Source organism: Armigeres subalbatus, chromosome 2, assembly GCF_024139115.2.
Source record: "Armigeres subalbatus isolate Guangzhou_Male chromosome 2, GZ_Asu_2, whole genome shotgun sequence".
NCBI lineage: Eukaryota > Metazoa > Arthropoda > Insecta > Diptera > Culicidae > Armigeres > Armigeres subalbatus.
Genome location: NC_085140.1, coordinates 65005368 through 65033009, shown reverse-complemented (window position 1 = coordinate 65033009; position 27642 = coordinate 65005368). Strand labels below are relative to the sequence as shown.

The 27642-nt window shown below is 38.7% G+C and overlaps 2 protein-coding genes across 4 annotated transcripts in view; one reads left to right on the top strand and one right to left on the bottom strand.

Annotated features, from left to right (window-relative positions):
- Window positions 1-27642, top strand: part of LOC134208769 (neurexin-4) — a 98795-nt gene that overhangs the window by 58412 nt on the left and 12741 nt on the right. The gene's annotated exons all lie outside the window — the stretch shown is intronic.
- Window positions 1171-13058, bottom strand: LOC134214469 (uncharacterized). The gene is made up of 4 exons (XM_062693833.1): window positions 12832-13058; window positions 4465-5130; window positions 3897-4204; window positions 1171-2273 (listed from the first exon to the last, which is right to left on the bottom strand). The coding sequence occupies exons 2-4, from the start codon at window positions 5117-5119 to the stop codon at window positions 1689-1691; spliced, it is 1548 nt and encodes a 515-aa protein (XP_062549817.1). The 5' UTR covers window positions 5120-5130; window positions 12832-13058; the 3' UTR covers window positions 1171-1688.

The following is a 27642-nucleotide window of genomic DNA, read 5'->3' as shown; positions in this document are numbered from 1 at the left end:
TTCCATACTGTCTCTTAAAGTGCGATGACCCATTCTCACTCCCGAATCCATTGTTACCTTCGATGACTGTAGGATTGATGCAATAAAGGTTTCTGAAAAAATAAGAGGTTGACAGTATTCTGCAAGATTCAAGAATCTCTTGGTTGACGGTTTCATAAATGTTGGATGCTCGTCAAACATTCGATGCATTCAGATAGTTATCAATCGATTCGTTAAAGTCTCGCCTTTCTGGATAGCTTTGGACGCGTATTGGTCATTTTACCTATAATCTTTGTCACATCGTCTGACATTTGTCATTATTCGGTTAGGATTATTAACGTTATGATTCGCTACCTGGATTTGAATCCACTTAAAAAAAACAATTTGATTATTCCTGAAACAAATTACAAATAGGGTAGAGAACCATTTGGGCAGCACCCCCTATTCCCGTCAGCAACGTTCATCACTCGAGCGCATTACAACCGAATTACTTGTTTTTAGTACATGGTTAGTTTCTGTCGATATCTAGAAATGTACAAACAATCAAGCCATTTGGTTGGAACGCGATCGAGTTATTAACGTTGCGGACGGGAATAGGGGGTGATGCCCAAATAGTCCCACTCTCTATAGAGATTCAAATCATAATTTATTTGTCATTATACTACTTAGTACTATCCTATTCAATTCCAACGACATATTGCGTCAAGTACGATACACTTCGATACGTCTTCCTGTTGAGGTTGAAATACGTATCTGTAAAATAACAATCAAAAGATGGAATTAAATGAAATAGTACTAACTCATCTTATGACAAGTGAAAAGTAAAATACTCCTTATTCATGCCATTGTTTTTTTAAGCCAGCAAAATCATATAAGAAAATAATTTAAATAATCGGATGCTTTTGAAAGTATTAACGCATTTGCCCAAAAGTACACGCGGGGCTCCCCACAGTAAACGACGTTCCTTTCCGCGTGGAATTTTGTTTATTGTCAGTACCCTACAATATTGGTTCTCCGTAAACAAGATTACGATTCTACATACCTCACCCTTTAAGAAACGAATTCAAATCGCTTTTCACTTCCCACTTCCACTTAGCGTGTGTGAATTTCCTGAAATCCATCTTATTTTGTTAAACGAACATCAGATTGAGAATAACAAAAATTAAAAAAAAAAACAGTTTCATTCTAGCTTACAAGTTTGACATGACGCATTTGACATTTATTGTTCGAAATTTGCACTTTTTACTTTACTTATTTTAATCATTGGATTCACACAAAGCTTACCGAGTAGGTTAACGTTTTCCGAATCTAGATTGCTTATTCAAGCTTAACTGCTTTATTACATTATATCATTCAACCTTAGTTTTAGTCTTGTTAAAACATGTATTTATCATGAAAGGTAGCATGTACATATCATATTGAGATACGCGTACAAAAATTAGTTGTATATTTCTAACAATAATATACGAAAATATGAATGTCTCAAAATAAAATTGAAATCGCGAAAAAAAAATTTAAACTCAAGTGAAAAAGATCAGTTTATATATAAAAAATAACGTTATTTCGATTAATTCTACATTTCGAGAGGCTTCGTTTTAGTCGATCTTCGATATTCTTTTTAAGGTGTATTCTGTTATGAGTTTTTGAGTTATGAGTTATTTTTAGACAAGCAGAATGCTTGTACTAGTCCTGAGAGTTTTGTGTTACGTTCACTCTAATTCTGCCACATACGCTTCCATATCTAAATTCAACTGCTTAGCAACATCAGGGAGCAATTCTGGATTAAGTTTCAAGACCATAATATCTTGAATTCTTCTATCGCTGAGGCGTTGACGGTGATCTGTGAGAATCAGTTTGAGTGCGCTGAATGCTCGCTCTACACTCACCTGAGTGGAGGGTGCTGAATAAATAACAACGGCGAGACGAAACATCTGTGGGTTCCGGACCTCCTCTGCAATCCAATACCGTAGTATATCAAATGGCTCCTTCTTGGATGTTGGCATCATTGAGACTTTCGTCGACGATGTAGATGGTTCACTAATACTACTAGTAGGTTTGAAGTGAGCCGGGGTGATTATTGGAACCTTTGGACGTAGCTCTAGCTCTTTCAGCAATTGGTAAACTTTACTATTTTCAGATGGTGTTGTTTCTTCTTCAACGCATGGTGAATCCTTCTGAAAATAGTTATTTAGATAGCTTTCCAATACTTCGTCCTCACCATCGTATGTTTCTTCTTGCGATTCTGAACGTCCGTCCAATACATTCAGACGATGCCACAGCTTCAGCAAAAAACGCTTTAAAGATAAAAATGTTATTACACTGTGCCGGCAAAGTACTCTTTAATGGGTGAAAAAGTACCCATTATGAAGTTAAATAGTTCAACTCATTAAAAGAGTAAACAGCGTTTACTCATTAATGGGTAAACGGCTTGTACGTCAAAATCAAGGGTAAATTTTACTCTTTATCGGAAATTTCTTATTCGGAAAAAGGAGTAAATAATACCCATTTTGGCATTACGACGAGGGACTATTTGGATTTTTGTTTTCTTTGAATTTGCATGTAATAAATAGGATGGAGACTTTAGGATTTTTTCCTGGAATGTTCAAATTTTTATTTCAATATATTTAGATTATTAAAAATATAGGTACAACAAACTCAAGATGTCAGATGCATTCATGTTGATTTGAAGTAAACCGATCAGACCCATGGGTGAGATCAGACCCGTAAGTGGCCGTCCGCCAAGGTTTCTGCTAAGCTGCATATACGCGGAGCACGAAGCAACTGAAGTTTGGTTTGAGGCGATCTGTGCAGAGCCACATCCATGAGTGGCCTCCAGCCGGGCCTTTCCGGGAAGATTTCTCCATCCTGCAAATACGAGGAGCAGCTGAAGTTTGATTTGAAGCAAGCGCCCAGTCCCAGATTCGTAAGTGGCCGTCCACCAAGGCCTCTGCTTCCAGGAAATACGTCTAAATGTCGTCGTGTTGTAATCCGCTGTGTCCGTCGAGGTGAATTCCCGCGGGGGTACATTTTCGCCAAGATTTTATGTAGGCGATTGAGCGATAATTAGCTAACACTGTAATAACGAAACAAAAAAGCAAATAGATTATAAGCATTCTTATTAATATAACTAACTGACTTACGTTTTGTTTAACCAAGAATTTGTCGAAATAACGCCTGCCACTTCTGCTTCCGAAACATAAGCATAATGAAATCACAAACAGCTTAATTCGGTTTTCACCCATTAATGGGTAAATGCTTGGAGTATGAAAATGGGCACAATTCACGCATTATACAAAATTTCAAAATACCCATTATTTTGACAGCTTCATATGTCATCAAAAAATGTGTATTTTTTGCACATTAATGAGTAATGCCGAGTTTACAGTGTAGGTTTTAGACTAAAAAGCGCAGATATAGTTTTAATATAAAATGTGATCTATAGAAATGTTTACAAGATGTCGGTGGTAATGATGATCAAGATGTTATACACAGTATATAATATAATAAATTTCTACTGTTCTAAATTATCCAAGGTATTCTGGGGAAGTTCAGAAAAAAATCCACTTGAACACTAATTTTTTTTAAATTATTTAAAAAAATCCGGGTCGAGAATGTTTCAGATGTATTAAAAGAAGCATTTCCATAACAAGTTCAGATTTGTTTCCTGGAAAAAGTTCTGTAAAATCCTGAAAGCTTCTCCTAAGGGAAATTGAAAATAATTTTCCGGGCAAAATTCAGAAATTGCCCCTTGAAAATTCCGTACTGTCTTTGATTTTCGGATCAGTGCTCACCTTTACTTGCAAATTATTTAGCTGAGAACACCGCGTATTTTTAATATCGTGATATCAAATCACCAGTGTTTTTATTAAGTTGGTATTACAAATAAATTCATTTATTGTATTTTAGTTTACTCTCACCTGAGCCGCTTCTTTGTCGCTAATAGAAATCCGGTTTGATCCTATGTAATTAAAACGAGGGTCCAAGTAGAGCGAAGCCTTAAATTGAATCGTTCCAATCAACTTAGAAAGGCGCTTCTCCATGGCTTTCAGCAATTTTAAGGCAACCGAATTATCTTTCATTGCATTCAAATGTGCTTGACATATCAGCCATTGGGTATAAAACTCCGACAATGGCACGTGCTTCTGTTGAAGAGATACGCTGAGGAAGAACAAAGGTTCTAAGGCTCTGCTGAATTTGTCGATAAAGTTCCAGTGTTTTGAAAATCCTATAAAAAAAATCTTAATTAGAAAACAATAGTTTGTATTAAGGTTTACTAACAGACAACCAGGTGAAAAAAAATGTTTTGAAAGTTTTTCTAATATAGGAAACTGAAGATAAAGTTCTAATTTCTATCCGAATCTGTTGTTTAAATAATAGAGAAAGTAATGCCCCTTTGTTGAAGAATAAATTTTATGAAAAATAATCTAGTGTTACATATGTTTATCTGTTGTTCAGTATTCGATAGCATGAATGTATGATACTTACGAAGTTCAGGAAACTTATTTTCCAGCATCAGGTAAAAAGGCTTTTGCTCTCGGAGAGCCTTGAGCATCAAATATACCGCATTCCAACGTGTAGCATTTGAAATCGGCGCGAAACTAGCCTTATGCTCTACGAACATCTCCTTGTATTTCGATTGGCGTGTCATTTTAACGAGCTTCTTAACGACGTTGATACCCGCCTCGTGCTTTTTCAAAACGTCCCACACCGCAAGCTGACAAGTGTGAGCCGCACATCGAGTACCTTCAAGCATCAATTCTTCTGAATCATCTAGTATATCCTCAGATTCGTTTTCTTCTGAGTCGCAATCAATACCGGACTCATCTTCTACAGATAGATCGTTATCAGCACTCTCGTTGTTGTTTTCATTATCATCCATGGCTTCATCCATTGCTGCCAAGTCAATACGGCGGTATGATTCCGTGACTTGATAAACAGCCTCAACAGCACGAATTTCGTCCTGCATGAATGGTTTTTCGTCCTCCGTCAAACTGTCACGCAATCTTGCCACCGACGCAATCATATTGCTTCCGTTGTCGTGTGTAACCGTCAATATTTGCTCCGGTTGGATTCCGTACACCTTAAGAACTTCTTGCTCAATCGTCTCTTTCAACTTGGCAGCGGTTTGGCTGCCTATCATCTCTTTGATTACTGAAAGAAAGGGTGTACCGATCAAAAATTGTATAATTTCTACTTAACACATTTTTCACACCGTGCCCTATTTTTAATTGAGCTATGTATGTAGCGTCATGACGATTCTTTAATTTTCATATTAATGGTTTCTTCAGAAACCGTCGCTTGGTGTCGCGCATTGCGAAAATAAATAAATAAATAAATCATCTTCAAACACCAATCAAATTCTGGAGGCCATAAAACCAACGAAAAGAGTGGCCAACTGTTTTAAGCTGAACCCCAACCACTCCGTTTGAGATGTCGAAATAATTTGGGAGTATCATATGAATCATGCGAGATGGACAGCGCACTCACAAAAAGGTGACTCCAAACCGTGACGATAAGCAAAACAAGTCGGCTAGACTACGATCGCAGAAGCATTTCCCCAACTAACTAATCCGATTAGTAGTCTCATGTACATTGGCGCAAGGCACGGCAAATGCTGGGTAAAACGTACCGTTGGTACTTCGCGTACCTAAAGGAATCAAATAGACCCCACCTCGCGGTCCTTAGCCTCCCAACAACTCCTATCACTACCTCCATTGTGGCGCTGGACGGGATAAGAACAACCGTAGGGAAGATCTGGTAACCAACCCCGGTGGAAGCTATGGTTGTATGCTGACAGGAAAGTTGTAGGGGTGGAGGTTTTGCTCCTCTTTGGCGGTGCAAATCTTACTGAGCGTCTGCTTTCCATGTTATCGACCACGTTCTGATTAATGGACGGCACTAACCGTTCTGATTGATGGACGGCTTAAATCTTACTTACTTAAATCAACAATATTCGGTACCGACGGCCGCCGCGGTATGACCTAGAGCGGCTGAAGCAACCTGATGTCGCCACTGCATACGCGCAGCATCTCGAGGCAGCGTTTCCGGAAGAGAGTGAGCTTGAGGACGGCTGGAATACAGTTAAAGCAGCCGTTAACGACGCAGCGGAGAACAACGTCGGGTATATACATATACCCGATGGGAATGGGACGAAGTCGACGGAACGATTGGTTCGACGAAGAGTGCAAACAGATTTTGGAGAAGGACGCAGCGGCCGCGCTGCTGCAAGGGACCCGGTAGAAAGTGGATCGTTATAGACGGAAGTAGAAACAGCATACCCGCCTCTTTCTGGAGAAGATACACCGCCTGGAAGAAGCGGAGTGCGAGGAGATGGAACACCTGTGCCGTTCTCAAGAATCACGCAAGTTCTATCAGAAGCTCAAAGCATGCCACAAAAATTTTGTTCGCCGCGATCCGAGATGTGCCGGGATAAGGATGGGAGCATCTTGACGGACGAACGTGTGGTGATCGAAAGGTGGAAGCAGCACTACGAGGAACATTTAAATGGCGCTAAGAGTCCAGGCAGGCAGTGAATGTCAAGGCAGCGGAGGAGATTACTACGTCAGTTCAGCGGACAATGGACCACCTTGAGAGAAGTGAAGGTTGCCATCCATCAGCTAAAGACCAACAAAGCAGCTGGTAAGGATGGTATCGGAACTAAACTCATCAAGATGGGCCCGGAAAAGCTGGTCACTTGCCTGCACAAACTACATTTTCAGAATCTGGGAAAGGTCATTCTCGAGTCCCTTCGAAACGTGCAGAAGGTCACAACATGGTGATGGTTTTTCGTGCTTGCTATTCAGCATCGCTTTGGATGGAGTAATACGAAGGGCAGTGATTGACTAACTAAGTTGTACCGAAAGGCTATCATTTCACTCCAAATTCGAACTTTTGATAGAAGTCCCGGAGACCCATAGTGTTATATACCATTCGACTCAGCTCGATGAGCTGAACAAATGTCTGTCTGTCCGTGTGTGCGTGTGTGTGTGTATGTGTGTGCGTGTGTGTGTGCACAAAATGCCATAAAAACATTAGCCAAATTTTCACATAGAAACTCTTAACCGATTTTCTTGCAACAAGTTGCATCCGACAGAGACTAAAATGCTGTTGATCACTATTGAATTTCATAATAATTGCAAATTGCAAAAAATAGATAATATGAAAATAGTGATGAGACATAGTCACATAAAACAATAATGTGTTATGAAAAATGCCTTGCATCTATGAATATTTTATCCGTGGCTTCCCATTAAGAATTTCATCGCACTATAAAGATGCTCGTGTTGCACGCATTTAGGCGTAAGTATGCTCTTCGTTCAGTTTCATAGTACTATGAAATTGTCCGAAAGTCAAAATTCGAACATAGGAAATTCGAGAAACTTTTGACAGCGCCATCTGTCGTCTAGTAGTGTAAATTTTCTATCATAACATTAGACGGTGTAACTGTTTTGCCTTTCTTGTACAACATCGAGGTGTAAGCGTAAAGGCTACATTTATTAACTTTTTGCGCGAGAAAGGCGCCATCACCGTTAGGTGGATTAATCTGTGATGAAGTCGGTTCCTAGCTCGATGGTAGTGCCACAGATTTGGTAGAAGGTAGTAACTCGATGCACGCTTTTGCACACTTTCTTTCCTGTCCAGAAGATTTCTTGCAACGCTAAGACGTCGAAGTTGCGTCGTTAGCGTCTTACCTAACACCAGGATGGGCTTGTGCGAGCTGTATTCTCTTTCTCAGTAGTTTAAATGAGGTGGTGAGGCACTGGCTAGAACGCTGCACTGTGTAACTACTAAGGTTTTGGAAGATGATGTTCTACCGCAGAAGTGGAAGGAAGGTGTTGTGTGTCCCATCTGCAAAAAGGGCGATAAGCTGGATTGTACTACTGCGCAATCACATTGCTGAACACCGCCTACAAGGTACTCTCCCAAATGTTATGCTGCCGACTAACACCAATTGCAAGAGAGTTCGTGGGGCAGTACCAGGCGGGATTTATGGGTGAACGCTCTACCACAGATCAGGTGTTCGCCGTACGTTGGGTATTGCAGATATGCCGCGAATACAACGTGACCACAGATCTATTCATTGACTTCAAATCCGCATATGATACAATCGATCGGGACTAGAGGCAGCTAATGCACGAAAACGGATTTCCGGACAACGTATACCACTGGTGACGAAATCGAGGTGGTTGAAGAATTCGTGTACTTGGGCTCACTGTTGACCTCCGTTAACGATACCAGCAGAGATATTCGGAGACGTATCATGGCAGGAAATCGTACGTACTTGGACGCTCTGATCGAATAGAGTTCGCCGCCGTACCAAACTGACTATCTACAAATCGCTTATTAGACCGGTAGTTCTCTACGGACACGAGACCTGGACGATGCTCGTGGAGGACCAATGTGCACTGGGTGTTTTCGAAAAAAACAAACGAAAGGAGGAGATCTAGCACCACAAGTCAGGCAAATCTGGTTGCAGCAACTCGATTGCGACTAAATCTGGTCACATATGAGTTGCTGTAACCTATGTGGAATCTGTGTGCTGCTAGGGAGGCGAATGAACCACGAGATGTTGGGAGAACCATCCATCGTTCACACTGCGAAAATCGTTTTCGGAGAATTCGGTGAGCCGGGCACGTAGCCAGAATGTCGGACAGTAATCCGGTGAAAATGGTTCTCGACAACGATCCGACGGGAACAAAAAGGCGCGATGCATACCGAGCAAGGTGGGTCAATAATGTGGAGGACGATTTGCGGACCCTCCGCAGACTGTGTGATTGGTGATGGACCATGGATTTTCTACAAATAAACGTCAAATTAAACGGAGGACGTTGAATCAACGTCAAGGCCAACGATGATTACATCGTTGATTTTCGCCCAGGAGTGATACATTTTCAAAGGCGTTGTCATGGCCAACAGGATTGTCAACAGGTGAAAACTTTACGAGCTACGCATAAGGTACACACTTATGTCGTTTTCGTTTTTAAGGTGTAGCAACACCGTTTAGTGCAACATTTGCACGGCAATAACGAACGTTTTGAGTGCAGTTGGGTTTGTTTGTTATGGATACCTGTTGGATACCATAAAAAGAAAACAATAACAACGGGAGAAACTTGACAACAAACTACACTACACGGCACACTCTGATTTTTTCTGGTGCTACACTGCTTGTTTCAGTGCAAGAAAAATGCTACACTGGTGTAGCACGAAAATCAAAAACCAACATTTTCGGTGCAAAAGTGTAGCACGAGTGTAGCTACACCGCAAAAACGAAAACGACATTAGATTCAAATTCACTGTTCGGTAAAAAAATTGACGAAATACTTCGGTAAACATAGGAAATTACAATTCTTTCGGTAAACAGGATTTAATTTACCGTAGTTTTGTAAAGCATTGTTAAACGATCTGTCATTTCTTACCGTATTTGGTAAATAAAATACAAATCGTACGGCAAAAACAAATAATCGCCGTAAACGGTAAACAAACTACCGAACAGAATATATAATTACGTTTGAATTACCGAAGTTCGGTAAACTAAAAGGAACTGTCAAATAAGTAGCCATTTTTTAAATCAATCCGTTTGAGGTTCACGTTTGGAGGAGTTTTGTGTGTTTGGAGTGTTTGGGATTTTTTTCGAGGTTTTCTTGGGGGAGTAACCTCGAATGAACCCGGAGTGTGACGATGGAAAAAGGTAAGCGACTAAAGCATTATTCCTAATCGCTTGCATTCTCGTAAGACAAAGTTTCTACTTAACATTTTATGTTATCTATCTACAGGGGAAGACGCGCACTGTGCAGCATCCAGTGCTACCGGTTGCACCATTCGTTACCGGATCCGATAGTTTAGTGCTTTCGACATGCTTGTAGGCGAAAATGCAAATCAAACACACAGGCTATTAAATTTCATTTTCATATTTGAATTAAAAATAAACGTTTGAAAATTAATATATCTACGAACTTTAAAATGAACAAAATTCCGAAAAAGTGAGGTTATTAAAAACAAAATACTGAATAGGTACAGCACCTATACTACTCCAATTACCGAAGAGTACGGTAGTTTTAATATTTGACGAAAATTCCATTACTGAACCGTACGGTAATTTTTGACAGCTTATCAAAAATATCAAGTACCGAACGTTCGGTAGTTGTTTACATTACCGAACAGATTACCGAACGTTCAGCTGTTGAAAGTTCGGTAAAAAATTACCGTATACTGTAAAAATTTCTAAGTGTGTAAGTTAAACTTTTTTCTATATTTTTAGGTATGTAGCTATACCAAGAAAGTGTTTGAAGTATATAAACTAAGCTGCTGACAATTATCTTGGTGAAAATTGTGTAATCCACTTGAGGTGATTTGAATTTAGATGTAGTACAAACCATCTAGAATTGTAACTCCTGTTAAATCAACGCTGGACGTTAACATTAATGAACGAGATACGTTAACCAGGGACTGCAACGGACGAACGGAGTATGCGTTGAACGTTGAAGTCAACGATTCAACGTAACGCCGTTAATCGTTGATTAACGTTAACATCCTTGTCAGCAATCATGATTTTCTATATTACAATACAGCAGTTTTTTTCTGAACATTCCTACGAAGAAAGAAAGGCTCTTCGAAAAATATTTTTTTTCTAACTGAAATGTATTAGAGCGCCATTATTACCAAAAATAAAGAGCGTTAAATGCGCATTGGCCATCTAAAAACAATAAAACGGTTTTTAGGACCACTAAGTTGTCAAATCAAATCAAAATCATATTGAATGACGAAAATCAGTTTAAAATTTCAGAAAATTTGATAATACAGATTGTACAGATTTGCTATGCAATCATAATTGTAGCTTGTGGAAAAGAGTTTTAGTATTTTGTGTATTATTTGATTTTTTTTTAAATGGGGTGCTCATCTTGCCTCATTTGAGATAAATTATTCATATCTTTTTAAGCATGATCAAACATTTCACTGTGAATGTTTTAAATTGCCCTAAAATATTCTTTGAAGTCATATAACAATGTGTAATTGGTCAAGATTTCCATTAACAAATGTTTACGGTTTTAAAAAACTTTATTTTCTAAAGCTGATTTCTTATAAGAAAACCCAAGTTTCCATCAACTTTTGCTAATTTATCTGTTCACATTCATTTTATTTTTATAATATTTTTTAGTGTCAAGTCGTTTGTTGGACTATAGTTTAACAGTGCGCGGGGTTAATCAAAGAGAAAGAGGCATACTAGCGGTAAAATTAAGGGGGGCTCTTCTTGCCCCCCCCCCTCCCTTATGTGTATCGCTGTAGCCAACCAGGTATCCATCCAGGTGACACCTACGTAGAAGATTTCTATTTTCTTACCTTTATTATACAAAGAGATACATACTTGTTTTAAACTTCTATACAACTTTGAAGACGGCACGGCAATTATATTAAACTCATAATTCTACTGGTAGTCTCATAGACACTAGAACCTCTTAACTGAAAGATTTCAAATCAAACTGTTTTGCGACATATTATCACAGACAAAAAGATGTGACAATTAAAAGATGTTCTTGAAAAATGTATCGCTTAGTTGTGGGATACAGGGGATACACGAAACAAAATATAGCACGACAATGTAAACAGAGCGAACTAGTGTTAAATGGTAATCATTAAAGATAGTGGAATAAATAGATGAGCGAAGATAAATCCTCTGTCTCCAAACGAACTGTCAAACGCGTCTCCAAACGAGCATGACGTCACGATTTCAATGAAAATATTAAGCGGTGTGATGTCATATGCGTCTGGTACACGGTCAAAAAACGAACCCAACCATGCTTTCGCTCATCTATAGATTCTACTATCTAAAGTAAACATGAACGAATACCATGAACAAGCTTTTCAACTCACGGTTGTTAAATTCAAATTCGATGGGAATTACTCCAGTGTTATGTATGTATAATACTGTGATATTGTTTTTGAACTTTCGAACGACTTCATAGAAGACTACAATTTTACTCAAACTCAATATGACGAAGTATACCCAATAGGTAGTCTCCTGTGCACTAACGGCACTACTAGGTGTCACAATAAACTACTTAACAACATACTGATTTTGAACACCGGACAACAACAACCGAAGAAGACGTCAACTTTTTCATACCTCATGATTCATATTCCGAAAGCATTTGCTACAGACATCAACTTCTTCATACCGACAAATTTAAAAAAGCAACGTTTAGTAGACACAACTTCCTCAAACTCGCAGATTCTGAACTATTTAACGCGATTAGTTTTAGTCTTGTGTACACTGGCGTCGCACGACTGCTGGATTTCAAACTGAACGGTTTTTGGTTTTGAGCTGCCGAACAACTTTATAGAAAAAGGCAACTTTCTTAAACTCAAAGATTTCGAAGCATCTAACTCAATAATATTTCCAGCATATCATAGATATGACACAAATATTAAAATGGCCAGGCAATCAGATTATTCAGTAATGATTAAAATTATCAACGAAAAGTTTTGAATCCACGAAAGAAGAAACGGGGACAGCCGTAGCAACCGTTTCACATTCAGGGGTATATAGTTTCGTTGGGAGTGACATTGCTAAGAAGATTAGTGTCATAGAGTTTTTTATTTCCTTATGCTCCATATAAATAGAAAATGATTTATATGAAGAAATTGTGCTTTTCTTAGCCCTGTAAGATGCGCAGCCCCATTCTATAGGGAGTTTTCGGGTTGAAAATTTCTTCGACCACCCTCGACATAAAAGTATTATCGTGTCAGCCTCATGATATACTAATGCAAAAACGTTCACAAATCAACGAGTCTAAATTGTGAACTACGATCTACTTGCAGTTTTTAACTAAATCTACATTTATTGGATTTTCATACCTGATTTATTACAGTACTGCAACGCTTCACTGGACACTAAATAAATCAAAACAGCGCAGGATTCGATGGTACAATTTTATCCGGTGAAATAACGGTGGCTTCTGGAATTTAAAGTAATTTGATACTAGAAATAACACAAAGGTTGTACACACAGAGCTGGGAACATAAATCACGACCAGCTGTTTATCCCGTTTATGACGTTTATGAATCGAAACTATAACTACCCTACTATAGTCTGGCGGATGGTACATATGATTCAACAAAATATTAAAATTAAGTTTATGATGGTATAGTGTTGGGTGGCTGTTAGAATAAACATAATCGTGAGATAATTATGGAAAATAAATCACATTTATTGTCTATTAATTGTTGAATACAACTGTGACGTTTACTCTGGGGCAATGAAGAATGGCGTGATAGTTTTGATATTTCTCCTATGTAGGTTTTTAGCACTGTTCTATTGATACCATCAAACAACAATAGGTCTATTCGAAAATTACGTAACCCTAGAGGGTGCGAATGGAACTGCCTGAGTATTCCGTTGAACTTCATTTCTGAAGCTTTCTATACAAAAAAACGGTACGATGAGGTGTGTTGGGCTTTTAAATTACAAATTTAGCATAACGTTATTTGCGAATGAACCCTTCTTCATTGTAACTGATGCGCATTCCATGTATGGTAAAAAATCGGAAATTTGTTTTCAATGAAAGTAAAATATCTGCAGTTATCAGCCGTCGCAACTTATTTAAATTAGTGCGCATGATAGTGTATCCATGTGTGCATGATGCGCACTACTTAATTTGAATTGTCGCGACTTGTGGTGCATCGCAAGTGCTTAAATGCGCGGTCCTGTTTGGTGGCGGCCCAACAATATTAAAAAAAAAACACTTGACTTGCATCGACTGTTCCATTGATCCGCCGGGCTACAGCAAAATGAGAATGAATACTTATATGCTAAGTATAGGCGCCTGTAATAAGATATTTAGCTGTCTTGATGGCAGTTCCTTTGTCTGTAGTTTGAATTGTGTCCGAGAGTTATGCTACGTATTGACAGGGCATAATAATTATTAAGTGAATTATTCATTAGCAAATATCGAACCTAGGTTTAACTAGCTGTTGAACCTTTTTTTTTCGTTCAAGCGCGTTCAAGTGTTTTGAATTAAAGTGTTTAGACATTCTGTTCGTGTTCAATTCACGCATTTAGCTCAGTTTACTTCCAAACTTAATGCGATTAACACTTTTTCTTTGCTTTCTCTTTCTTTTTTGAGAAGATTTTAGCAATTTTGGGAGAATTAGTAGAATTAATCGGAAAAACTTTCTAGCACAGAAGATGCAGTTGAGAAAAAGTATTTGTTAATGAGTAATTTGTCCCAAAAACAGAGTAGGAAAACTACCTAGCTTTTGCTAAGCAAAAACTTAGGATTTAGGTATATTTTACACGGGATTACACGAGAAAAAAACAACTCAAAATTGGTTTTCCCCAACAACTGTCCAAATCAAGTTGTTTAGACTTAATTTTGAATGGAGATGTCAAAATTATTTTCTAAACAATCGGCTTATCGATACTACACAGAGAGCAAAAAAAGGTACAACTTTGTTGTACAATAAAAGCAAAGCTAAACTTACCCAAGCAGCGGCAAACAACTTTTCCCTCGCTGAAATATTGAACCATCACGCCAAAAGAATGATGGTTTCGGCGTGAGGCACTATCAATCTTTAAATTGATCATGTGACCCTTGACTTCAGCAGTTATGTTGGCCCTAATTATTGTTGCAGCCTTGGAGTACAACTCAGTGAGAATTTTTCTGTTCATGTTTATTCGGAACGCTCTCCACAATGGTTCCACCAGGTTTTCGAAACCAATCCATTCCGGGAAGCTATATGGTAGCGCATTTATTGTCCCCATCTGTAGTGTTCCAAGTAGAACCCGTTCGCGACTTGTTTCTACGGCAACTTTTGGAACCTTTTTGATTTTTTTTGGCGGTGGGGTATTTTCTTCGTCAGACTGGGATTTCACTGGAGTTGGTGGTAGACCTATTATCTCCAACTTCGCCACATGTTGGGTACGGATGTGACGCAGAAAATTTCCATGGTTGAAGTTACCCAACTGGACATAGCCACAGTTGGTATCTGCCGAACACCTGAACTGTTGCCCATCCTCGCTTACTGTGACAACTTTCAAAATTTTTTCGCGCGTTGATCCCGTTCGGCCCATTTTTATAAATTCGCGTTCCGATCTTCCGACACTATTTATCACTTCACTAGCCTTTCCGACGAGTTGGATTTTCAGCTTTCAACTTTAACAACCGAGTTGACGCAACATATTGTCTATCCGGAATAAATTTATACCGCTTTTTATACCGAAGTTGGATTTTTCTCCAGATACAGGCAACTTTCCCAACTTCGGAAGTAGTGCGCTGGATTCGCCTAAAGATGCGCTAAACAACGCATCAATTAGTTTGACAAATAAAACTTCGGAAGAAAGTTCGGTTCGGAAGTCCCGACTTCCGAATTCTAACTTGGTGCTACGCCGACAATACTTTGTTGAGACGCGAAAGAAAACTAAACCATGTAAACATAATGAAAGGTTCATCAATGTGTCATTAGAATGCGTCAAACGGCGAGAATGAATGTGATGCTCAATGAATTCATGCGCAAATTATCTCTCATAAATTTATTGCTCTGCTCAGTTTCGCTACACTTTTCTCACTCGAATTCAATCATGAGGTATTATGAACAGAGTACGGTTGAATTCATTGATGAGTTTTTGATTCGTCTATTGCATTCGAATTCTCACTATGATTTTATGATGATGTGTTCAAATGTGAGTTGATCATTTATATTCAAATGTGAGTTTTTACGCTAATGAGACATCATTGAGCTATTAATTGAGATGAGTTTACCAACACTGATCAAAGCATTCACTGGTCACAACTCATAACCCACCGCGTGGCGGCCAAAAATATCAAAGTAGCTTTGTTTCTGGAGGTATGTTTTTCTTAGGCGACTATCTGGCGCGTATTTTTCGTATTATAAAAATGAGTTGAAGAGTAGATTTTATTATGAGCGGTACAATACTTTAGTCAACTCAAATTTTACCAGAATGTCACTTACACCTAGAGGTGTGTGCCGGTCCGAAAATCGGCGGCGGCGTTTACCAGAATTTTGGTCGGCGGCGGCGGCGTTTTCGGCGTCACGCCGAAAGCCATTTTAGCCGGCGTGAATCGGCGTGGAGTTTTTTTTTTACGTTTTCTGAAGATTTTTTCTGCATTTTTTCAGAATGTTTTTAAGACTTCAACGCAAGAATCTTCTGAATTTCTACGGAATAATCTGATGGACGGAAATTCTTTGATTATTTTCCATGGGTACTACTTTGAAGTTTTGAGAATTCTTTGGAATTATCAAGGAAGCACTTTGGAATTTCTAAGGAAAATTGTTTCAAGTTTCCACAGGGAAATGCTCGGAAAATCCATGGAAAGTTTCTGTCAAGTGTTCTTCGAAATTGGTCAAAATGTGGACATTAACATAAAAATTGGATTTTAACTGCCGTTGAAATTGGTCGAAATTTTCATAGGAAATTCATTGGAATTTACATGGGATTTTTTTTATTTGCTATGAAAAAATCTTCGGAAACGGTTATATTCACAGATAGAAAAAGTTGTTGAAATTTACACGAAAGTAATGCACATAAAGGGAATGCCAAAAAGAGTGTAAATTTAAACGATATTTTCGCATGAATGTTTGCAATTTCTGTTGCATTATGCCACTTTTCATATGAATTATGCTATAGCAATTGACATAATGCTATAGAAATTGCATATATTTAGGGCGAACTTGTTGGAAAAGAACAGAATAGTGTAATTTTCCGCGTCTTTATTTTTACGTGCTAATTAGTTTTCATATTTTTTTCTGTGTTGCAATTTGCAACGAAAATTAGCGTTGCAGACAACCTGCAAGCAACTTGCACAGAAACGAGCTGTCAAAACGCATTCTGATGTGTCCATTTTCAGCGTGTTTGGTCGAATAGGTTAAAAGGACGAAAATGTCGTTCGGTCGAAATGGTTGTTTGACAGAAACGGTCATTTGGTCTAAAATGTTATTTGGTCATTTGTTGATTACTGAACGTGTAATATGGTCAAAAATATCCACCGGTTTGGCCAAATAACATTTTCGACTAAATGGCTTTTCTGACAAACGACAATTTCGGCAAAACTACTTTTTGACCAAACGACTTTTGCGGCCAAATGGCCAGTCGGCCGAACGACATTTTCGGCCGTATGTCCATTTCAGCTAAATAAAATTGTCGGCCAAATGAGTTTTGGCCTAATGGTTTGTTCGTCCAAATGACATTCGGCCAAACACCTGTCGGCCTTGTGTCTATCGGCCAAATGGCCCTATCTGTCGTTTGGCCGAAAGTCAAGAATAACAGATTAGGCCAAAAGTCATCTAGCCAAATTCCATTAGACCGAATTAAACGTTTGTCCGAAACGGTATTAGTTCGAAATAGTTTGACCGAAAATAACAATTAGCGGAGAGCGACAAACAGCCGAAAGGCTCATTCGGCCGAATTGGGTCCTAAAATGAAGAATAGATATTCGATTTTCTTTCAGGGAACGACGAAGCTAATCATCCTGAACGCGTTAGTTTTTCTTCCGATCCAAAAATCGAAAAGAACATTGTTTGATTTGAAATTTAAAAATAGATGAAAAATGTTTCCTCGACATTTTCGGTCTTGTTTGACGTACGGAATAATATGATTCAAACGCACTTGCAAAACACCGCAGGGCACTTGACTCAACCTTTGACAGTTAATATATTGAGATGAGTGACGTTTAGCGCTCGCACACTAATGTGCAATTCTCGCTTAACTTTTCAAAAGGTCCTAAGTAACATTTTTTTCATGAATTAATTTGAGTATTGCAATCAAAAGCTTTCATGTTGTTCTGTTGATTGCACTATTCAAATTAATTCATTAAAAAATGTTACTTAAGTGCTTTCGAAAAGTTAAGCGAGAATTCGTCATGTGTAAAAACATGTTTGTTTTCCTTCTGCTCATAACCTCAAAAATGATCGGGTCATCACAATGATATCAAAAGAGTCAAAAAATATATGGAAATATACTCATTTTTACCCAATCTTTGCTGAGTTGCACCATCTAGGAGTGTTTGTTTTCCTTTTATCGCCACTCAAACATTCGGACGTGAGAATCTCAATGGGCCTGACCAGAGTGTATGTAATTAAGAGTGGCGACATGTGCCGCATTTGACAGGTCTCGTGCTCGTTTGGAACACGATTTTGTGTGGGAATGACAGATGAATTTTGTTCCAATTCTGACAGTGTCGCCACTCTAAATTACATACACTCTGGGCCTGACGTTTTGGGCTGATGGTTCATTCGTTCTGAAATGTTGCACAGCCCAAAATTTGTCTTAAAATGTTTTAAACACAAAAATATTATTTTTACTGATTTAGAATTTTACCAGAATTTTTATAACATCGGTTTAAGTATTCTTGACCGATGCACTATCGTTTGCAATCATAAACAAGGTAGGGCTTTAGGACCCAATTGGTAATTTGACCGATAAAGTTGTTTGCCCTAACAGTTTATTTGGCTGAAATTGTAATTTGGCCGAAAATGCCGTTTGGTAGAAATGGTCGTTTGGCAAAACGTCATTTGGCTCTGCAAAACAAACATTGCAGCCAAACGCCTTTTTCTGCCAAATAAACCTATTCAGCTAAACGGCTTTTTTTTGGCAAAGTAACCAATTCAGCCGAGCGACACTTGCCAAATGACCAAATTGACAAAAGGGGGGGAGCTTACCTCTTCCTTGAAAAACAAAAAATAGCCCCCCCTAGGATATGAAAAGTAATTAGCAGAGAGCTACTAAAATATCAATCAAAGCAAACGTGATACTGCCAGCAGCAGGGTTCGTAATGCTCATTCAATCTCAGGAGCACAGGATGCTCCCTCCGGGAAAGAAAAACAGTCTGGAGAGTGATAACCATTTTTCGCTCACTTTGATTGCCGTGGAAAATTGGTTTACTCGTTTTCTTTCATATATAGGGTATTTTCGGTGCCATCACCAATGCAAACGGTAGTAGCAAAGACTAATTAAGACGTTCATGTCCCATACAAGAGCCCACTTTTTTTGTGCTCATGGAGTACCAGAGTAGAGATTCGGACAACCGCATTATGCCACCACCTTGGTTCAAGTACAGATCTGAGTAACTAGTACTTCTTCATGTGTTGCTACGGCGACTCTCCATGTGTTATTTAGTTCAAAACATTGAAAAAAATAATAGGTAAATTTGTAGCTGTGTATTATGTTTCTTAATGTTTCTTTCATTTTAGAAGAGTTTTCAATCTAGAATCTAATAAAGCTCAGTATCGGCATCATTCATTCCAAATTGAATGACAATAATTGCCCATAATGCATGTTTCCTTGGCTACACCGGTCAAAAGGTCTATTCGGAAAAACATGTAAAACGGGTTGCCTAACCAAAGCGGACGACAGGAAGCTGTTCAATAATGCGGCCAACGGAGATTGAAGTGGCCGTTGGTCTCTCGGACGGTGCGGAAACCAACAAACGGCTAGCGGGCGATAGATTTGCCGCCGGATAGTCGGACGATTATGTAGCCGACGCTTTCCCAGCCAGTGATGTCCAAAACGGGATAATCATGCGACGAACGAGTGGCAAAACGGCGTGGTCGCCAACGGGTGCTTGGTCGATAAGATGGCCGACTAGTCGTCGGACGATGAGACGACGGGCGGCTTGTCGGTGATGCAGCTAACGAGCGTTCGGGCATCAAAGCCACCGGTGGGAGCCAGACGATAATGCAGCCATCTCGTGGCCGAATGATGGTGCTACCAAAAAGTTATCGGCAGCCTGGTTACCGTATAAGCAATGGCGTCCGACCGGTGGCCGAGCGGAGATTCGATCAAGCTATCAAGGTTTCAGCACTACAATATTCTTCCTATTATGCTTTCGGGTTCTCAATTCATGCTTCCAATTTAACTTCAATTTCTTGACCGTCACGATTTAACTTTTAGAATTTCTTAAAAATATCATAGAATCTTCTGAAATAAAGCTGGTTATCAACAGTAGCAGCTGCAGTGGTTTTGTATTCAAATCTGCCAAAGGGTTTATCTACCGACTTACGTTCGTTTTGAGATTCGAAAAATTTTCCTCTACAAAATACTTTCTCAACATATAAAAAACAGGGGAAATCACAAGGGAAATCGTCTAATGCTGAACGGCAAATTTTTTCGCCTTTTGTTGAACGCCCATAAGAAATGCACGTGAGTTCAACAATAGGCGAAAAAATTTGCCGTTCATCATTTGGCGAATAATCCAATATGTTTCAAGGATGATTTCAATAATTTAGAGAGAGCATTAGCATTCAACAGGGGCAAATTCCAGTTGATCACTATTGAATTTGGTAACAGTCGGCTAAGTGCGAGAAAGGCAGTAACAATACTCGATGATTTAAGTTGGGTTTTTTGTATAAACTCATCAAGTCTTGCTAGGGGATCGTACACTAATAACGTAAGCTCTTATGGAGGGAAGGGGGGTCTGTCATTTTATTACGCTCCATATAAATAAAAAATGATTTGCATGGGAAAAATCTTACATGGGGGGAGTGGGGGTTGAAAAACCCAGAAAAATTGCTCACGTAATTAGTGTACGGCCCCTAGAGTATATTACTTTATATCGTACTATGAGACAAGCCAGCCTCGGGCTGAAAGTCTCGGTAATAAAGAATAAAAAAAATATCGCACTACAACAGACATAAGTTTGACCATTAATAGATATAACAGTAGATGAGTATTCATCTGCATCTATATAAATTTCCTGTACATTTCGAGTTGATATTCTTATGTGGAACATACCAACAACCAAAACAATCGCAACTGTCTCGTTCCAAACTTTGTCACGTTGCCATTGATACTGCAGAGCAAAGTCGATAAAAGGCGAGGTATTCAATAAAACTTCAAACTTGGGTACCGAGGGACCAAATGCAGTACCAGAAGTGGTCCCTCAAAAGAGCCCGAGAGTGACGTCTTAATTAGTCTTTGGTAGTAGCCTTTGTGGAACAAATAACCTGATACCTACATGCAGATAGCGTGGTGGTGTGGCTAGAGTGAGCGCATCCCTATGGCTATTATTGTTGATATGCTGGGTTCGAGTCCCATCGTAGCCATACAGTACAGCCATACAGTTCTGCGATAATTCTCGCGAAAAGTGAGTGAGAGATAAAAGTGATGAAACGATTCACCTAATAGGCACGATTTTCGTTTATCCTCCAAAGCTAGTTCCAGAGAAAAGATTGGTGGGTGAATGATGTTTCTCACTATAAACAACGAAAATGGATTCTCCCTGTGCCCGAAAAACGCTTGCTTCGGTTTCATTGAAACGAAAAGTCGGAACCCTGGCCAGCAGTCAAAGACATGTGGTGAACCATCACGGACTGGAGTGACAGTTTTCCAGCATACTTCCGCTTGCATAACAGCATGATTATTTCCACAGATCCCATCAGTATCCGAGAAAAATTCTCATAGCAATCTCTAAAGAGTTCCTTTGAGAATCATCCGGAATCCCGAAGAATTCACACTGGATTCCTTTCGGTATCGTTAAGGGATACCCTTGGGAATCTGTGGGAGATACCCTTCATAATCCATGGAGGATTTGTTTCAGAATCTCTCGTTAATTTGCTTCGGAATTCCTCCGGAGTCGTTCGAAGATCTGTTTCGAAATTGTTCGGAGATTTGCTTCGAAATTCCTTGACGATTTGTTTCAGAATACTTCAACGATTTGCTTCAGAATTCCTTGAATATTTATTTTGGAGTCTCTCGACGTTTTGGCTACTAATCCTTGAATGATTTGCTTCGAAATCCCTCTGACGATTTGCTTTGGTATCCCTCGACGAATTGCTTCGGAATTATTCGACAATTCGCTTTGAAATACTTCGACGGTTTGCATCGGAATTTTTAGAAGAATAATTTCGGATTCCCTCGCCGATTTACTTCGGAATCCCTCGAAGATTTGCTTCGGAATCCTTCAACGATTTGCTTAAACATGGAGGGCTCCCTTCGGAATCGCTGGAGAATTCTTTACGGAATCTGTGGAGGATTGATTCGGAGTCCCTTTACGATTTTCTTCGGGATCCCTCTACATATTGCTTCGGTATCATTCGACGATTTGCTTTTACATTCATGGAACATTGCCTACGAAATCCCTGAATATTCTCGTCTGAATTCCTGGAGGATTCTATTCGGAATCCCAAGAAGATTCTCATTGGAATTCCTGAAACGTCGGATTCACTAGAACATTCCCGTTCAAATTCCTGGAATATTCCTGGAAGTCGAAATTCCTAGATGGTGGAGGATGTTCATAAGATTCTCATTGGAAGCCCTGGAACATTCCTGTCGGAATCCCTGGTGGATTGCCTTCAGAATCCCTGGAGGAATGTCGCTTTTTTCTTCATTTGAGATAGATAGTATATTTATGAAATATGTAATAATTTCCACTGCCTACCGGCGTGACATATTGTCCTTTTAGTGTGCAGGAAAAACCGAGCGCTACTACACTTAGATGCAAAGCCGTACGCTATCAACTTGAGTCGTTGTAGCAATCATCGGCTGGTAAACAAACATACTTCCATACTTCGATATTATGGGCTACAGCTGAAAGCACATAGGGGCACGGTTCGGCACTTCATCCCATAGCTCCTATTTCCATAGCATCAAAAGCAAAGCAATGAAAGAGAATTTGGCTGGTTTTTATTTTTGTGATTTTTTTCACCAGTGAGCATGCGTGTCAGCAAAAAGAAGCTACGATATTGGTGCTGTATTTCATTGCTTTGTGATGAGATGAATATATGTTCAGTGAGATGAAAAACGAAACAGTTCCCCTACTTGAGAAAAATGAATATGGATGGGTGTGATTGATCCGAAATTACTTTAGGTGGTTGGACCGTATTATCACATTATCAATAAGAAAGCTTAATGAGGTGGGAAAATGTTAGTTCGAGAATTAAAAAAAAAGCTCAAACTAGAGAAAAACCCAGATTAATCCACCTAGCGGTGATGGTGCCTTTCTCGTTCGTTCAAAAGGTTTGGAAAAATCTAAAATAACACCAATATGTGGATTGGTCTTATTTTTCATATTTGTTTATATGCATAAAAACCCAGATTAATCCACCTAGCGGTGATGGTGCCTTTCTCGTTCGTTCAAAAGGTTTGGAAAAATCTAAAATAACACCAATATGTGGATTGGTCTTATTTTTTATATTTGTTTATATGCATAAAAAAAAATTCTTGCCAAACGCAATTTGTTGCAAACAAATCGGATGAGCATAAGAGCAAAAAACGGCATTTTATTTTGTAGTTTTAAAATTAGTATTTTCGCCATAACTTTTGACCCAATTGTACGATCCGGCCAAGTTTCTATAGGAAACAATGGGACAAGATTCTGCGTCGAATGCAATCTGATACGATGCGAGAGACCTGAGAAGCACACATATTGCACATCAATCACAGTAACTTATATATGACCGGATTCAGTCACAATATGGTTACTGCAACCAGATTTGTTGAACTTGTGTTGCTTGGGGAATAGATGCCCAAGTAGCACACGCAACATCTTCCTAAAAGCACCTTGTTTCTATTCAGTTTCATTAAAGGCATTGGAAAAACATCAAAGCACGAAAAAGTTGCATCAAGATGTCAAAAACGTTCGAGTGATCAATGTTTCATTAAAATTGCAATGCAGTACGTGTTTGACATTTGGAAACAAACAAACAAACAAAAAATACTGCACTTCATGTTGCAAACACGAAACAAAATCATTAAGGTGCATATTTTTTACCATGTAACTTCAATGCGTCTTTCAAAATTTAATTGTTTGTTTAAATTAAATTGCAGATAAGTTTAATGTATCTTCATGTTTAATTTAGCATCGTTCAACGTTTTGACAACTCACATTTTTCCTGTGATGGGGCAATCAAGTAACAGGAAACCCGAGTACAAAACTTCATAATCATATGGTTTTTATTGTGAGTCAACATGCAGTCCCTTCGAAGTGTTGAATGCTGCTGTGGTAGAGTGGAGGACTATCAATCACAAGATCCATAAATCGAATCCAGTTTTATATTTTTATTTTATTTTTTTCCGCTGTAGTATTTTGCAACATTATTGCAATTTTACTGCAATCGAAGGATGTTTCCGTAGGCTCCACCTTTTGCGCTTTTTAGATTGCAATAGAGTTATATTTGATTTCACATACACAAAGATTGTTTCTTTCCGAATAGTTGCAACACAGTGAAATCTTCAGTAGTGCAATAATTTGTGCTGCTTGGGTGAAGTCCAAGTGCTAAAAAAGTGAGCTAGACTTTTTTGAACTCTTTTTCACAATAAATAGTAATTTTACCATAACTTCTAAGCCCATAGTCCGATCTGGCCAATTTTCAATAAGAATCAATGAGACATTCTGCGTCGAATGCAATTTAATGCGAGCAAATCGGTTGAGGAAAAGTACCTGAAAAATGAGGAAAAATGGTAAAATTTTCGATCCCATAGTCCGATATGGCCAATTTTCAATAGGAAACAACGGGACAGGATTCTACGTCGAATGCAACTTGTTGCGAGCAAATCGGTTGAAGATAAGTGCCCGAAAAATGAGTGACATTTTTTACGCGATTTTTTCGTACGAATTTGTATTTTGGCCATAACTTTCGATCCCATAGTCCGATCTGGCCAATTTCAAATAGGAAACAATGGGACAGGATTCTGCGTCGAATGCAACTTGTTGCGAGCAAATCGGTTGAGGATAAGTGCCCGAAAAATGAGTGACATTTTTTACGCGATTTTTTTGTACGAATTTGTATTTTGGCCATAACTTTCGATCCCATAGTCCGATCTGGCCAATTTCAAATAGGAAACAATGGGACAGGATTCTGCGTCGAATGCAACTTGTTGCGAGCAAATCGGTTGAGGATAAGTGCCCGAAAAATGAGTGACATTTTTTACGCGATTTTTTCGTACGAATTTGTATTTTGGCCATAACTTTCGATCCCATAGTCCGATCTGGCCAATTTCAAATAGGAAACAATGGGACAGGATTCTGCGTCGAATGCAACTTGTTGCGAGCAAATCGGTTGAAGATAAGTGCCCGAAAAATGAGTGACATTTTTTACGCGATTTTTTCGTACGAATTTGTATTTTGGCCATAACTTTCGATCCCATAGTCCGATCTGGCTAATTTCAAATAGGAAACAATGGGACAGGATTCTGCGTCGAATGCAACTTGTTGCGAGCAAATCGGTTGAGGATAAGTGCCCGAAAAATGAGTGACATTTTTTACGCGATTTTTTCGTATGAATTTGTATTTTGGCCATAACTTTCGATCCCATAGTCCGATCTGGCCAATTTCAAATAGGAGACAATGGGACAGGATTCTGCGTCGAATGCAACTTGTTGCGAGCAAATCGGTTGAGGATAAGTGCCCGAAAAATGAGTGACATTTTTTGAGTAGTTTTGCGCACACACACACACACACACACACACACACACACACACACACACACACACACACAGACATCACCTCAATTCGTCGAACTGAGTCGATTGGTATATAACACTATGGGTCTCCGGGCCTTCTATAAAAAGTTTGTTTTCGGAGCGATCATATAGCCTTTACCGTATACTTAGTATACGAGAAAGGCAAAAAGATGAAGGGGCTATAGTCCCCCCTAAGCATTGGGGCTAGTTACGCCAATGCGGAAAAATCTACGGAAATTTCAATAAACGCCCTATTTTTAACGGAAAATTCTGCGGACTTCTTTAATTTTAAATCGGCGTGGAAAATTATAGACCAACGGCGTGACGAATTTCAAACGGCGGCGCGCCGATGCAAAAATGATGATGGAGGCGGCGCACACCTCTACTACCTCGGCTTCTAACCCTCTCATATGCATGTACTTATATTATTTTGATTGAGATTGAATTTATCTAAAACTAGCTGATCTGCCGAACTTTGTCTCGCCAAAAATTGTTTAATTTTGTGATAAAGTTTTTTGCACACTCAATTTATTTAAAAAACAAATCGGTTTTCCAGAATAATTTTTAGTTTTTTTTACAGTTTCATGGTATAACATTTTTCCTATTATAAATAAAAAAATCAAAAGTTGGCACAAATCGAGTTATGAAATTTGAAAGTTGGATGCAAATTTTAAAATAATAGGATTTTTTTCTAGACTAAAAACTAAAAACCATTTCATCGAAAAGATAGAATTTTGATTTTCAAAGTAATGTTTCATCATATTATTTTTTTAAAATGGAAGAAGAAAGCGGATATAAATGAGCAAAAATAGGACTGTCTATTCTTGAGTGATGCATTTATACGCCAATTTTGTTTTATATACAGATAAGAACGCAGACTGTCTGTGATAAGAATATATTGTCCTATTATTTACATTTAAGGATAAGGTCAACATAGCTAATATTCTTCATTGCTTCGTTTTGCAAGATTATTTAGCCAATTGACAATGCCATTGGAATAATTTCCGCAAGGCAAATCAATATTCTGTCGCCTGTGTTCGCATTTGGGTCAACACAACGCCGCATATGAGCCACGCATAGTTGCTGCCAAATTTCATTCATTTATCGCCAAGCTGTCTTGCGCTTAACAATAAGTACCTAATAGCATCGTTTCCATTTGCCTTACATTTGCAGCGAATGGGGAAAAAAACTTGGCAATAACATAAGAAGGAATGCGGTGCATAGACCCATAAAAGTCAAACAAACCTGTACTACATATTATAGATCGCTGTATGCTGCTATTACATTGGTTGATGATCCGTGACAGGCACATAACAACCGACCCGGAAACCAAATTAAGGATAACCACACAAAGCAATTCCTCGCCGGATTGTCACACGTTTATTGGATAGAATTTCGGTTCAGGCTATTGTTGCAAGGGTAATAGTCCCTTGGTGCGTTCGCCCTGCAATTAATTGTTTTGTTATTTCACTATCGTTTACATTTACAGGATTATTAATTTCGGTATCATTCCGTGCACATGGAAACAACCCTTTGAATAAATTAGGTCGTGGAAAGATACGTTGCATTCAATACGAGGTATTTAGTTGTTCGGCTTGAATTGAGAGGTTAATTATTTATTGTAGGAAAAAGGGTGTCGAACGATTTCATTCGAACATAAACAAATTTGCGAAATAGGCAAATAATCTAGATGATTGAATAAAGTGCGTCAAGTATGCTCAACGTGGATACATTTTAAGTGTTATTCTTGATCCCTTTTGCAGCGGGATTGCATCAGATTTTCCCCTGCTCCGATCGGAAAACAATAAGTTCTCATAGTTTTTTTTTTATATTTCGTCAAGACTGTTCCAATCGACGTTTCCCTATCTGATACCCTCAAAGTCTCACGAGTGTGGCATGATGATTATTATTATTACTTCATAAATAAATGCTTTCGAGGAGTGAATTTTTTTTCAGGGGTTTGGTGTATGTTCTAGAAAAGGGGCGCTAGGTCACGAGTGTTTTCATCTTTCATGTAGTATTTTCAAGTATAGATGGGGAAGCGTGGTCTGAAATGTACTTTTACTGTCATTCGAGATCAAATTTTGCCACTCATTGGAAAAAATGGCTCGTTCACACATTTTCTTCCACCCTTATCCTCTCAATCCGCATACTCGCTGACCGACTGAAAACATTCAATTGTCAAAAATATTTTAAAACATAATTATTTTAGAGAGTACTTCAGCCCATTTCTTCATGTTCGTTAAAAAATC

Coding starts and splice junctions, on each gene's coding strand:
- LOC134214469 (XM_062693833.1), bottom strand. CDS start 5,119: ATGATAGGCAGCCAAACCGCTGCCAAGTTGAAAGAGACGATTGAGCAA. Junction 4,205..4,464: donor AAATAAGTTTCCTGAACTTC/GTAAGTATCATA, acceptor TTTTTTTTATAG/GATTTTCAAAACACTGGAAC. Junction 2,274..3,896: donor GCGACAAAGAAGCGGCTCAG/GTGAGAGTAAAC, acceptor TTATCTTTAAAG/CGTTTTTTGCTGAAGCTGTG.